Source organism: Chelonoidis abingdonii, chromosome 1 (genome assembly GCF_003597395.2).
Source record: "Chelonoidis abingdonii isolate Lonesome George chromosome 1, CheloAbing_2.0, whole genome shotgun sequence".
In the NCBI taxonomy this organism is placed as follows: Eukaryota; Metazoa; Chordata; order Testudines; family Testudinidae; genus Chelonoidis; species Chelonoidis abingdonii.
In genome coordinates this window covers 275,162,017-275,177,929 of record NC_133769.1, presented here as the reverse complement: position 1 = coordinate 275,177,929, position 15,913 = coordinate 275,162,017, and the positions used below count along the sequence as shown (strand labels likewise).

At 36.9% G+C, this 15,913-nt stretch overlaps 1 protein-coding gene across 1 annotated transcript in view; it reads right to left on the bottom strand.

The window, feature by feature from the left end:
- ABCC4 (ATP binding cassette subfamily C member 4 (PEL blood group)) overlaps positions 1-15,913 on the bottom strand; it is a 235,733-nt gene that overhangs the window by 78,111 nt on the left and 141,709 nt on the right. The window contains exon 20 of the mRNA XM_032785946.2: positions 8,083-8,162. Coding sequence (XP_032641837.1) covers positions 8,083-8,162 — 80 coding nt within the window. The remainder of the gene's footprint in view (positions 1-8,082; positions 8,163-15,913) is intronic.

Sequence of the window (15,913 nt, the reverse complement as noted above, 5' to 3'; positions counted from 1 at the left end):
CTCACTTGGCCTCTGGTGGCCTCAGCCGATGAAAGGCTGGTACACTTCAATGCAGCTAAGCTGATTTGCACCAGCTAAAGATCTGTCCCAAAGTAAGCTGGGAAGGAAAATAGGAATATGAATGCCAAAGATAAGGTCTGACCTAAATCTTCATCCAAAACTAGAACTGAACCTTTGTTTGGTAGTTTTGCCGAGGAAAAAAAAATTCATTTAATTTTAAAGTAGTTTTGTGCACCTCAGCACCTTTTGGTTTCATCCAGAAGCACCAAAATACTTTGAGAAAAGCCGTCCTTGCTATATTCCCACTGCTTGCAACCAGTCAAAACCATGCATTACTAGAAATCTTGCCAAAAGACTGCATCACACAAGACTTCTAGTACTCTAGACCAAGAAAATTACAGAGAAAAGAGTTCATATATTACTAAATGAAAGCTAGTTTTATTTTTCAAGGAACTGAGAGGTACTATATTCAAAATACTGCTTTTCCCTATTTCATTAAGAAAAATTGGAGAAATAACTTAGGTAGAGTACGTTGTTGAAAGCTGAGAAGTACACAAAGAAAAAGACAAGAAAGTGAAAGGAAAAAGAAGAAGAAAAGAGTTAGGGAAAAGAAATAGAGTCATCAAGGGCAAAAGATAAATGCAAAATAATTGAGAGGAATGTTTGTGTACTGTCTTCTTCCACATATGAATAAAGAATTTATTTTATTCAAAAATAGAGTGGATATGAAACAAAAACAAAATCCAGAAAATACTGAAATAGTTATCTGCATTATTTGATATTTTATATTAAATTTCTGTTTCGCTATAGTAATAAAGCTTATTGCATGCATGCATATTCTGCTTTTCAGAAAAAGTTACAGAATCACCTCTTTTTAAATGAACGTTTCCACCTCCCCATATTTCTATCTAAATGCCTGTGCCATCTTCTAGAAGCCCTGGTAAAAATCACACTCTTATTTTCGCCCCCTGCCCCCTGTCCCAATAAGTCTTAATTAGCCTTACGTTAAATACTAACTGATCCATTGTGGCATGGATGCTGGAAAAGAGAAATTGGAACAAGCAGATGCAAGCAGAAAAAGGTTCAGAGAGTCCTCCGTGATTAACTGTCACCATGCTGCTATTTACTGTTCTCTTTTAGCTAAACTTCCTATAATGGCAAAATCACAGACTCTTTGCACCTAATATCACTCAAAAAATCAGAATGTAACAACATACACACAAAATACACGTTTGTACCACCTGCTTTACCAAAGAGAACAGACAGACATTTAACAAAGATCCCAGTCCTTGTGTATTTTTTGATACCCTCATTATTTTGATGTTTTAAAATATCATAAAAATTGAACCAAGTTACATAATCTTTTAGCAGACAAAGAACTTTTATTTAATTATCCAATGTACAGATATCTTAAAATTATCTTACAATACAAAACCTGACTAAGTTTGGGGAGGGGGAACAAACTACAGGAATCACAAAATGACAAAAGTCATTGTAAAGCTAAAAGATGCTGGAATTCCTTCTACACACTTTCCCTGACATTGCCAAACAATAAAATGCAAGGGTCAGTGGTACTGAAACAAGTAAAGGCAGTTCCACTCTTTTGCATCTATGAAAGCAAGTGACCCTAGCTTATTATTCCAGTCTTAGGCACTTTTTGTTCTTAATATCCAGATGCAGCAGCTATTTTTTTTAAAGGAACGACTGTGGACACCTTCTTCACATTTTCCTTTTCTTCAGTATTTTCACTTCATAAAGCTGCAGTCAATGTGTTTTGTGTGTGGTGAGAAGGGAATGACACATTCAGCGGTGGTCTTAGCCAAAGCCTACATTGGTGGCTCAAGTAGTCTCAAGATTAGGTCTTTGTATGTGATGAAAGGATATGAAAAGTCAGTTATTTAAGTTCAGTCAAGCTGTTGATTTTGGGAGGAAAAAGGTTTTGCAATTCAGTTTTCCTCAATAAATCACTGCCCTTTACCAAGGGCAGCTGCTGATAGTTCACATGTTCACAGTGTTCCCCAGAAACAAAACAAATCTTGAGTTTTTAAAATCCAGCACAGGGTAAAATCAAAATGAGTGGGAAATACTGCTTTTAAATTATCTTCTTTAAATATGCTGGAAACTAAACCAGTAATTCATTTATCTAGATATGAATAATGAAATCATAGAGGATTTACATTTTGTTATCAAAAAGCCAATAAACTAAGACATCTATATTATGCTGACTTTAAATACCAACTAGTAGCTATTGTAGAAGAAAGGGAACATAAAAGGAGAAAGGGCATGAAATGGTGAAGCTATTGGAAATGGAAGACTCTGTAGACCTTTATGGAGATGAGCATACTGGCCAACATTTTCAAATGGCTACTAATTTTGCAAGCCCAACTTGAAACGCTTAAAATGCTGATTTTCAAGGATGCTAAGCACCCACAAGTCCATTCAAACTTAATGAGATATGGACTCTCACCATCTCTTTAAATAAGCCCCTAAAGTGTCTCAAGTTGAGCATGCAGAAATCGAGGCATCATTAACAGTAGCCACTTTTGAAAATATGGGCTATTGTATATAAAATGTTATTTAATATAATGTTATACCTTACATTCTATTAAAATAAGAGTACTATAATATTCCACCACTGGATTCTTTCTCCAATTAAAAAAAGCCAATATATGAATTTATTATGTTAAGTTGTATACAGATGTAATATTTTAACCACAGTGTATTTAAATTATAAGCCCCAGTCTGTCAATGAGCTCCACATGGTTGGAACCTTGTGCCCCTACTGTGCTAAAGATGTCCTGGTCTACACTGGGGGGGGGGTCGATCTAAGATAAGCAACTGCAGCTACGAGAATAGCATAGCTGAAGTCGACATATCTTAGATCAACTTACCTCCTGTCCTCACGGCACAGAATTGATGGCCACGGCTCCCCCGTCGACTCCGCTTCTACCTCTAGCCCTGGGGGAGTTCCGGAGTCGATGGCAGAGCATTTGGGGATTGATTTATCGCGTCTAGACGAGACGCGATAAATCAATCCCTTTTAGATCGCTACCTGACGATCCGGTGGGTAGTGTGGACGTACCCATAAAGTCAGGAAATTTTGGCTAGAATAATAAGTGAGCTTAGAAGGGATTTTCAAAAGAGCCTAAAGGAACTGAGTGCCCAAGTCGTATTAACTTTTAACAGAAGTTGGGCATTGAACATCCTTAAGCCCATTTATTTATTTAAATCTGATCAGTTTTCTTGTTCACCTAAAGGAAGAATATTTGTGACTATTATTTATATTCTGGTAGCACTTTTAGACCCCACTCAGGATGAAAGTCCCATTGTGTCAGATATAGTACAAACATATAAGCAGGTATAAAGTAAAATATTCTGATGAATCTAAGATCATGTCTTTCAGTGCAAAAAAAGGTGTTCACTAACTCAGAAAAAAATAGTAGTTAAGACATTGCAACCCAGCTTTTAATCAAGTTAGCACTCAGATGCAACCCCAGGCTCCCCTACAGGCTTTACCTTGAGCTTCAGACTCAAGATAATAGTTTTCATGTCCACATTGCTTTTTAACCTGTTAGCTAACTTGAGTTAAGAACTAACCATGTACTGTATTTACAGTGTAGATGTACCCTAAGTAATTTTAGGTGTCTAAATCCCATTGAAAGAATGAGAATCAGTCACCTAAGTCATCAATGCACTTTTGAACATTTTATCCATGGTTCCTGCCTTGAAGAGCTTACAACTTAGTTGAAAACAGGATGTCCCAACTGAATGTAAACAACAGCAGGAAAGGAAGGGGAAGGAAGAATGAGGGTAAGTGTTATAAGGTAACTGACTAACAAAATATATGGGCTTACATCAACCAAACACTGTTACCTTCATTTTGCTTTTCAAGTTATTTCCACTCATGTACTAGTTTAAGTCACTAACTTTCTAAAAATCAGCTTGTACTATAACAAACATAGCAGTAAATGTAAATGATCAGTTATGAATTTAATAAATATGGCACATATTTTCAAAGAGATGAGCTGGCATTGAAACTTATGCCCGCACAGAGTCCATCAGAGGCATAAGGGCCCACACAAGTGCACCTATTTCTGGATACAAGCCTTGAACACTAGCAGCCTGATCCAGAGTCTACTGAAGTTAATGAAAACATTCTTATTTACTTTTATGAGTTTTGAATCAGGCTGTAAATGTAAAATTCAAAGAAACTCAGTTAAGAACACCTCTACCCCAATATAATGCTGTCTTCGGGAGCCAAAAAAACTTACCGCATTATAGGTGAAACCACGTTCCATTGAACTTGCTTTGATCCGCCAGACCACGCAGCCCAGGCCATCCGGAGCGCTGCTTTACCGTGTTATATCCGAATTCGTGTTATATCGGGTCGCGTTATATCGGGGTAGAGGTGTGTAATAACCTACCCTCTGTCTGCACATACAGCTCCATTTGATATCAGTGTATGCTCTGACATATCATTCTATTTTTTATTTATAAGATGAAGGAAGCAATTATTCCAACAGACAGTTATCAAGCGAACATGACCTTTCCTGTATGCTGTTAAAGATTTACAAAGTAGCAGGTAAAAAATAATTTCCTCATTCTCTAAGGATAAATCTTCTCTTTTGAATACCTTCGTTCTCAAGTTGAGCACATCTTTTCACAAAACAAAGGAAGCAGAATTTATACAGTCTCCTGCTCTTTAATCCTCAAATATTGGACTATGAGGAGCTGACTTTCAGTGCCCTTTCAGATCCACAGTTATGAATATCATGGTCAGCTGTGGAACCCAAATATAGTAAGGCTTTATTTAAGCATTTTTGTGCTTGTTGCATGCCCTCCCCCCATTACATTTTTTCTCTCTTTATTACATGTCCAGAACATTTCTATTCTCTTTTAAAAATAAACTATTCCTTTCTCATTTATCCAGTGACAGACAAAATAAATGTAATTCTTTCCGTTTTAGGAATTACTTTTCATCCAGTATAGCTATCTAGACTAATCATGTTCATTAGAACTGTAATGCACTGTGTAAATCTTATTAGGGGTCTATAGTAATACTAGGAATTTTTGGTATTCTCTTAAAAATCTATATTCTTGAAACTAGTAAATTTTTATTATTAATTTACAGGTACTTCTACAGCACTCCTCATTGTAGTATCTGAGCCCAGCCAAGTTAAGTTTATTTGTTCAGAAATGAAATATACACTTGCTAATATAGTAACGGACTGGAAAGCTTCAAAACTACCCTAACGATAACTCACAACAAGGACCACTTCTTCAATGCAAATCCTCACAAGAAAAGCTTCTACACACAAAGTAAGATGAACCAGTTACTGCATTGTTTATTAAATTTCACTTGATTCCTCCTGACAACCATTTAAACAATGAATGTTGGGAAATGTCCCTCAAAGAATCAACAACAATAGTAGGGATCAGAGCTTTTATACTTAGCTAATACTGTTCTTAAAAAGAAGAAAATATTTCTTCCTAAAGGGATTATAAAAAGTCTTAAAAAGACACCTGCAAACAAAACAAGTGACAAAAGATCTTTATCAGAATTGATAACAGTTATCCTCTCTAGAAATCTATGCTCCTTAGAGATAAATAATATAATATAACTTTGCTGTTAAATTCAAGATATATTAACTAATAGGCACCACCGATGTTCAGCAGTGGTACATTTTAACAAAGAGGGAATGTTTTTCCTCTCATGATCAGAAATTTAATAGCTAAATGCAACAAACCTATAATAAGATTTAACTACCTAAGGCTTCTTCTCTTATGCCCAACAGAACAGGGAAGCACTTAAATTTATGTACCATAAAAATAATTTAAATAATTTCAGTAAAGATTCTGGACATCTATAACTAGTGTATTTAAAAAAAATCCTTTTTTTCCCCACTTTACTATACCATACATCTGTTCCCAAAGCTTGTGTGTTTTCATGTACAGTGCAAACTTCAGAACACCTGTCTTTCAACTACTTAAATGCCCTATTTACAAGAGATGAACTAAGTAGCTAAGCATATGAGATTTCAGATAGGAAACTTTTGCAAACTGCAGTTTTCACAATATGGATAAGAGGCTTGATAACAGTCAAAAGAACAAGAAATTCAAATTTACAATGAAATACTTTATTCTTTCATCCCAGATCAGTTTTAGTTTGGGTAAACATACAGTACACTGATTCTTCCCCCATTTGCCTGTAATATCTGAACACTTACTAACTACAGTGGCAGGCACTTGAAAGATGCATGTAATAATATAAATTACCTGCACCAATTGGAAAGACATACTCGTACCTCTCTAACTCCAGACACTCCACAATGGGACACAGACCCCCTCCCTACTCTCAAATGAGTGACATCATGGGACATGTTAACCCTAAATTGAGGAATACAATGTGGAAAATCACTTCCCCTGCAACTGTCTGTTCACCTCTGTTCCCTTTCCCCTCCTCAGTTTCTCAACACCTCCCCTTTCCTTTTGTCCCCTAAATTCTTTCCAGCTCTCTCCAGCTTTGGCAGCAGCCACCAGGCGTTGTGGAGGAGAGAGTTTCATGCTGATTACAGGGGCAGCCAATCAAGTACCAGAAGCAGCAGCAAAGCCAGGTCATTTCACTGCCTGCAGCCTGGACTTACCCAGTCCTGTACACAGTAGGGAGAGCAAAAGCATACTATACGAAGGAGAGGAGGCTAGCAAATGGGCAGTATGCAGAACAGTCTGGGCATGCAGCAGGATAACAGGACATAAATGCATTGCCTAAACCAATTGAAATAAAGCAAGATGTCCTGTCTAATAAAAGATAGCTTATAAGTCTAAAGAAAGACAAAGTTCTGATTCCATATAACTGATAGAAATAAATGCCCAATACACATACACTCTAGCAGATTGTTTACCTTCTGTGCATAGGACAGATTTCTTGTATACTTTGGAAACCAGGCAAATTCAAAAGCTTAACATTAAGAGTTAGGAGAACAGCAGCTAATGGTAAAAAGTGTTTACAATTTCTAATGGAGGTCCTGCCAGCAGATTGAAAAAAAAAAAAGCCATCCTATCTCCCTCCCAAAGGGGTCTACTGCACTGAACAGCTTTGAAAAGCAGGGCAAAAAGCTCTTCAACCTTAAGGCCTTGCTTAGGCAAGTAAACAGGTGTTTTCTAAAAAATGTGTTTTAGCTAAAAGTAACTTTTACAAACCCAAAGTACATTTAATTTCAATATGAAAAAACAGGTGAAACCTCCATGGAGTCAACCGTAAACAGACTGCATACAGCACTAAGTAATATTACTGTAAGAAACATTTCTGAATAGGTAGAATGATGAATCTACAGATGGCCTAATCAATCTTTTCCATCTCTAATTTCTGCAATTCTGAATGCTAAGGCTAAAGGCATTAAGAATATTTTAGCATACAGCGGTTGTTTTTGTAAACATTTTGCTTTGGAAGTATTCATGAAAAAGACTAATTGGGATGCCAATCAAAATCACTGTAATGCCATAAATTTAATCCTTTCATTGTCACTAGAATCATTTTTGCTTATAGACATTTTTATATTTGCAGTAACTTCTTTCTCTTGTTCCTATTAAGACTATTATTTTCACCCTGTTATTACTAATCCTTTCTTTGTAAATAGCCACACCTATTTTAATCCAAAATGGTGCGGTAAGCATTTACTTCTTTGTGGAAGTACACACATAATTAGGTTAATCTGTGCTATCTTGCCATGTGAATTGATTGTTTCTTTACTGTGGATATATTTCATAACACATTATGCTTGCCAGACTGCTTGGAGGCAAATCCAGAGCAATTTACCAAGCATGTAGCTACTATGAACTGAAATCTTGACAGAATAGCAAGCTGTATAGCCACTCCTACCTGCCACTTATTGCTCATGATAGCTTTTCACTTGCATATTATATTTTGACCACACCCTTCTTTCACAAACAAGCACTTTCATTAAATTCACTCAACTAAAACTTTGGCAGATAAATTATTGGGTTTTGTATGTCAACTGAGTATAGAGGACTTGAAATTCATAGTACCAAGGTAAAATTCTCCAACTGTAACAACTACATTACCTGTATGAAGTCCAAAATTGTCAGTGGAAGCAAATCATCCAGATGGCCAATATCTTTAGAAAAACGATTTAAGATTCTCCCTATGAAAACAGGATTCAAAAGAAATTGTGGGTTTTTTTCTAAGACAATTTTTAAAAACACATTATACTTTAGTTTTTACAGACAATTTAAGAAAAGCAAGAAGAAAATGGCTGACATCTGAAAATAAACAAAAAAGGTCTTCTGAAAACAAAACAAAAGGAGATTTTTTTTTTACAGCTAGTGCAATATTTTGTTAAAAAAGAATAAAAATGTTTTTTTTGAATGAATGCTTCTTTAATACAGATGTGAATTGCTTATTTAACAGTTATAGTGTGTGGTCACCATCATTTCAAATGTTTCATAACAGTCTGAAACTAATCATTTAGATAGAACTGAAGACCCCAATCCTGCAAACTCTTACATATATGCATAACATTATTCACATAAGTAAGCAGTTATAGGATTAGATTTTTAATACTTATATATATCAATCAATATCGGTCATAACCTGGCTGACTCTGGTACCTGCTTGCAAGTTCCGCTGACTTTTATCTGAGTTGTATGCATTTACTGCAAGGCCTACTATGGTCCTTTTTAGTAGTTCTGTGATTTTTAACAACTTAGATTTCACAAAAGAAAAAAGTAAAGAAATCAGCATATTTAAATTCACGTTGCAGATGTTACTGAAATCAAATTTTAGTTAGGTTTGTGGTGATGTGGCATGTTTTTATGTCGATGTAGCATGTTTTTTATATTTATTCAAAACCTTGACAATGCTGATCTTTATCAAAACTAATAACATTTTTAATCTGTTATCACTGAAGCATTTATTCTCTTCTATGTTCTTAAGTTCTACTTGAATGAAAAAAAATTCAGTCATACCAAGAGAGCTTTAATTATAAACATCACCATTCCGCCACCATTAAGTAGATTAGAACTTTACTCCACAAACTGATGCTTCTACTCAGGAAGTAAGGTATCACTTAACCTAGGGATGAGAATCTTGCCTTCCATAAGGGGTTTATGCACGTGGACTCATTCAAGTTTCTTTCTTTTTCTTTCTATCTAACTCTATTATTTTAACGTATTTTGTGATGAGATTTGGTTTTTCTCTCTTTTGGAATCATGGATCATAAGGGGAAAGGATCAAGGAATGTCTTTTCTTTGGAGCAAAGTGACAAAAATCAGTGCTTTCCAAATCCTCCTCTGGTAGAGGGGCAAGAGCAGGTCCTCTGCTGAAAATTCTGTTGATCTTACAAGTTTGGCGTAAAGATGAACTGCAGATTAAAAAATGAAAACAGAGTTACAGAGATTTTTGTGATGAACATCTCTCTCATTAGCCAGAATGAGGTGGGAGAGGATGAGTCAGTTCACAAATGTTTCTTTAAACCAGCTTTCTCAACAGTCTCTCTTCTCTCTCTGGGATAGCCTCTTGGTATGTCTAGGTTTACTGAAGATATCTCACAGTGCATTATTCTGTGACATCACAAACACTATGTGACCAGGCTGTGCCCCTAAAATCCCCATGCAGATCTCACCACACAGTGGGAAAGGACAGCTCTTTCTAAAGAACTATCCTCACTTACCTAGTACCTCACAGACGACTGTCCACAGGGTCAGGATTGATGTGCTGTGGACAGGACAGGGACTGAGAAACCCCACATTGAGTGGGAGTGGGCTGAAGTGAGAAACACAATCCTTCTTTCAACCTTGTAACGAGTACTCAGGAAAATTAACTGATTCTGGCACAGTAACCCGTTCTGAGGTGCCCTTGAATCATGGGGAATCACATTTTAAGGGCGATCAACAGGAGGTGTCCCTGTTCACACAGAGCCATTGCAGAGGGAAGGGAAGGGCACGCTAAGGGCATGGAGATAGCTCTGAGACACAGGGCCTCCATGCAGATGGCGCAGAGATCCTGCAGTTTCTGGTATCCTCCAGATTTGCAAATGAGCCCTGCCAGTTGTTTCATGTTGGAACAGAAAGATCAGAGAAAACTCCACCAAGGGATGCCTCTTGGAGGCTTCTTTCCCCTTGGTCCTCTCATGGGGGTTTTGACAAAGGAGGGGTGACTCAGCCCACGAAATGCATGTGCTGCAGTGAGACTCCTGCTAGCTCTAACATCACATTCTGAGATATCTTCAAGGGAACCAAATAATACCAAGAGGATTTAACAAGGGAAAACATCATTTAAAAAAATGTAACGCTAACTTCTCCTCAGACTACCCCATGGCCTGCTTAGCAGGGACATACAGCACAGAAGCCTGAGCTTCTCTCTGTTTTAAATTTTGCTTTGGCATTCATCTTTAATCTGGTTTATTTGTAATAGTGATCAGAGATTGCCGCAGAATTATCTTGGTTATTCCTCAGAGGAAATTCCATAATATACAGCACTGCACCAACAAAGCAAGTTCCTTCATACTGGCTACTTCCACACCAGTAGTACAGTGCAGGTCAGCATTAACAATGTCAGGAAACCTGGAATACCTTCGTCATGTCCCACGATTCAGTGAGTAGATAGCACATGCAAACTCCTTTCTGGAGCAGCATTACAGTTACTCTAACACAGTTGTGAAAACAGTTTAACTTTGTACTTTTTGTAGATGAGGCCCTAACAGGTAGAAGGCTGAGACAAATTAGTACTGAAATGCTCACAAACTATCACAAAGCAGTTTATCACTTTGAAGTTTCAATCCTAACAGTATCTGAAGTTTTGTTGTCCATTTTCAGACTTGTTTTTATTGCAATTTACAAGTGAAAGTTACTCAAGGAGTTTTTAAGAGGTTTGTTTCTGTAGAGGTTAGCGACTAAGCCTTTGCACTACCTCAAAGTTTCAAAGCTCTACTGCAGCCCCTATAAAGAAAAGGAGAACGTTTTAAGTTGCAACAATAATAAAATTCTGTTCTGGCTCTTTAAAACAAAATAAAACATACGCAAAACAAAAATTGTATAAAATACTACCAAAAATCATTATGACTGCCAAGAACAAGTTCCAGAATATTCTCATTTACAACAACATCTCATTTGGCTAAAGTTCTTTGATGCATACAGACCCACGCTAAAACCAAGCTGGGTGAACCATAAGAAAGATTCCTCTGGCATGACTATCTCCTCTTCTTATCCACATTACAAACAAACTCCTACTTAATTCTCATGGATAATCAAGTTGCTAATTAATACCAAAATGTAATTTTGGTGATTGCCTTATAAAATTGTTATATGTTTTTAGAGAATGTTTTTGACACAGCAGCTAGTAGGAAAGTAGAAATGAATCTGTCATTATCAATAAAATGTGAAAAAATCTTTTAATCTGCCTAATCCACATTCAAATGTAAATATAGTAATTCTGTAGAATGACAAGGACTAAAATATGACTAAGAAAAACAGTTGGTGTATGAACATGACTGAACTTGAAAGCAATGCGCCCTCCTACAATCCACTCTATGAAAAGACAAGAAATGTAAATATCCTGGAGTTGGATCAACCAATTCCTAAATAGGATATTCAGGTCTATCTACAATTGCAAGATTTTAATATTTTGGAACCTTCAATAGTTATTGCACAAAGTTGTTTATTGTCTATTCAGTATTTATGCACAATCCTTTTGCTAAAGCATGACTGTGATCTTTAAGCTCATGGCAGTGTTTGCCTCCTAAAGGCTCATGTTTCCTTCTCCTATTGCTAATTAGTTATTCTAGTGCCCATCACTGTTGTATCTGGGTGCTTCGCAAATAAAAACAAAAAATTTCTAGCACAGAAGAAAGAAACAAACAAAGCAATGGGCTTTAATCCCACTTTCACAAAAGTGAAAAGTTTTACCCGAGTGTTACTCCACTGACTGTATGAGATCAGAATCAAGCCCAGGGGACCCAGTTCACAGAAGGTATAACTTCTCTGAACAGTAATAAACTCAGGCTATGACAGCTCACCAGAAAGAGCAAATTCCATCATCAGGGACCAGTCACAGAGAATAGTCTGCATCCAAATCTCAGTGCCCCATTCAGGGTTTTGCCATTCTGATGTTGCATACGCAGAGACTGCATATTCACAATATGGATATGTCTACACTGCAATTAGACACCTGTGGCTGGCCTGTGCAGCTGACTTGGGCTTGTGGGACTTGGACTAAAGAACTGTTCAATTGCGGTGTAGACATTCAGGCTCGGACTGGAGCCTGAGAACTGAGCCCTGGGACCTTGCGAGGTGAGAGGGTCCAGAGGCCAGGCTGCAGCCTGAGCCTGTACATCTACACTGCAATTGAAGAGTCCCTTAGCCCAAGCCCCGCAAGCTTGAGTCAGCTGGCACAAGCCTGCCATGGAGTTTTTAACTGCAGTGTCGACATTACCCTAAATTTCTAATTCAAACTGAAGACTGTTTCACAAGATATGAAGAAACAAAAGTCTACTTCTCCTTTTTAAATAGCACATGGTTTAGTTGCTGGGGTATGCACTATTAACTGTGCAAGAGAAGAGATTCTAGATATGAAAGCAAAATTAGTCATTCTTGCAAAAATTCTCAAATTTTTCCCAAGAACATGATTACATGTTTTCTGCCAGCATTCACACACAATTTGCCCAGGGCTGCTCCCCATATTCAAAGGATTGTTGCTACCTGATATCTGGGAACTATAAAGCTGGCCTACTAAAAATATTTTCTCTAAACCCTCTAGGGCTCTCATATCCAATCACCATCTCTATGGGCTCCCTTAACGCTTCCCCAAGTCCCTTAAATAAACTGTAAGTGTTCACTGGATCATTTGGACTGGTATTTTCCAGGACACTGAACGTGTAGTACGTATGTTCCCTCAAAAATCCTGCCTTAGAATTAACCCACATTTTCAGTTTGAAAAATTATCAAACTCAACTACTGCATGCAACCTGAATTATTCAAATAGGAATCACATCTTCACATAGCATTTTAAAAGAAGCAAAATTACTAAAAATATAGACATTGTGTAGATGGATAACCTACACTGACCAAAAAAAGTCTTCCCACAAATCTATTCATAAATCTTCTAAAGTGTCAGTGTTGCAAGAGTACTTGAATCTGCCAAAAGAACCTGCTATTTTTGGTATTGTGAAACTCCCAAACGCTTTGTGTAATTTCAGTAGGAAGCTGCAGTGGAGAACGTGCTCACTCCAGCAATTTAATGTATGTTATTGCATTAAATAACTTAATCAAACCACACTTTGTTCTTAGATTTATTCTGAAGTAATTAAATAACTATTCAATGCCAATTAATCACAGTTAAATAAGGGTCTGTCAGCAAAGTGCTATGCACATATTTGAGACTATTTAACTGTCAAATACTTGGCAGTATCTAAGTTAAACAATGATTCATTAAACCTCCCTTACTACACAATGGTTAGGCTAAACTTGAAGTGAAAGAATCGAAACTCTTTTGTTCTGCATGAAAAGGACATCAAACCTCAGAGTGTGATATTCTTTTCTTACTAACTCTGTAAACTGCTTTAACTTCATGAATCAGAATGTGTTCAGGTGCTCTATATCCACTTTGGTTCTGCAGGTGTTTGTTGGTACTTTGGAGTAGATGATCAAATCTTTTCATCCAAACAATGAAAATACTTGACAATTTACCACACCTATTTAAAATATTTATTCATACTAAACAATTAAAGGAATATAATCCAAACTGAATCAACATTTATGATCTAAACACAGGACAATGAAAGAATTTTCTTCTACCAGTTATACGTTATTATCTTCCACAATAACCTTCAAGTGCTACTATTAGCATTTAGCATTACACAATCCAAATTCCCAAAATCAAGTGATTAGTAATCTTTGTTAAATGAATTTTACTATCCTGCTTTACTTTCTGGCCAATGTATTAATCAAAACATTCCTTTACAACAGAATAAAATGGATGGATTGATTTTAAAGTCTTGCAAATAATTTATAAAGCACTATATTCGCTTGGGTCATCATACATTTCAGACCTACTTTGTTATTGCTGGTCTGCTGACTCACTTATTTTGAATGACAAAAGGTTTTAGAGTAAGACTGCTGGGGATAGAGCTTTAGAGATGCTTGTTTTTTGCCTAGAACGCTTTCCCTGTAGAGATTAGGTTAATCCTTATTATGGAGCATTTTGAACATACAGTACCACACTTTTATTCAATGTACACTTTATTAATAAAATGTTGGTTTCCTTTGTAACCTGAATAGTTACATGGGAATGGGCCTGAACACCAGGTTTAAAGCTCAAGGACATCTGCTTTACTACAAACTACATTAGGGGTCATTACCACCCGCTCCACTGCATGGGGAGATGGTAAGAAGCAAAAATGTTGCTCTACTGTCCACAAACAGGCTGAAAGAAGGGTAACAGAGCCAAACAGCATCATCCCTCATCGCCTTCAAGCCCTCGTAAACCCCTTGGAAGCAACACACAGAGTGCTTGGGGATCTGTACATTTAAGAACTGCCTCAGCAAGGTACTTACGCACATACACATAATTTAAGATCAAGTAGTCCCATTTACTTCTTCAGGCTTACTGTATGCTTAAAGTTATACACGTACTGAAGTACTTACTGAGTCAGGACTAGATATGGCTGGGAATTTTTTGACAAAGTGCAAAAGCAGAGACTGACTATATCTCAGTAGTTGGAGCAGCGAGTCACCTCTCGGAGGTGAATCAGATAGATCATGAATTTAAACCTGGATCTCCCACATCCCAGGTTAGTGCCCCAACAGCTGGAAAACAGGCTCATGAGGTGTTTGCGCACACACACACACAAAACTGTTCAAAATCATGCGAATTTGCAAGAGGAAAACACTCACACACGCTCGGGCAGCCACGCAATAGAAAGTGTGTGACTGGCAGATATCTATTCTACTCAGCAAGACTAGGGTGGAAATTCCCAGTGAAGTGTTATGCTGACGTGCTTCAGAAAGCTGTTTGAAGCAGGGAATTTAAGGTGCAAGCAAAGAAGAGGAGCCAGTGCTGGTATGCTTCTAACGGTTTTTCCATAACAGAGTGCATTACAGCTGCATATAAATAACAGACTTATTTACACCAGATTGGCTATAAGGAGAGGAAATCACTAATTATACAAAAAGTCACACATGCATAACCATCCCAAATCATAAATAACTTTAAAATGAGTCTATATATTGTTCAAGAACAATATATACAAGATGGGAGTGAAAGGCAATAACTATGCAGAACTGAACTTTTACACACAGATGTATATTCTGTAGTACAAATATACCCAAATTTACCAATATTAAATGTGTTTTTTTCTATTCTGCTCTGCTAACAGTATAAGTTGGTAACACCACCATGTGTGTCTTGGTCTGTTAAACTATGACATACACACTTTTTTTCCACCCACACTGAGTATATACACATAGTTTAATAAATACATTTTACTGCAAATATAAGAAGTCTTTCAGCTTATCAAGCCAGAAAAAAAAGTGGATTTATCCATATCAAGTGCTGGCAGGAAGCACACATTGCATCAACCTAGTAAAATACAACTTAATGCAATCATTCAATCAACAAAATAATTAAAAATGGACAGACTCTGAAAGGTAACATAAGTTTAACAGATTTCTCCAACGAGAAATCTGAAAATACATCTCCTGTGTAAGCGACAATTACTGATCCATTCTAGCTTTTCTTACATGTTCCCACAAATAAATGTCTACAGGCCTCTTATCTTTTTTATATGGAGTTAGCACCACATGCCTATGTAAACTGCAACACAGCATTGCTAGCTTCCCTACAGGCATCCTATAAATACAAATGAATTCCGTCCCATATTTTTCTCAGAGGCCTGAAACT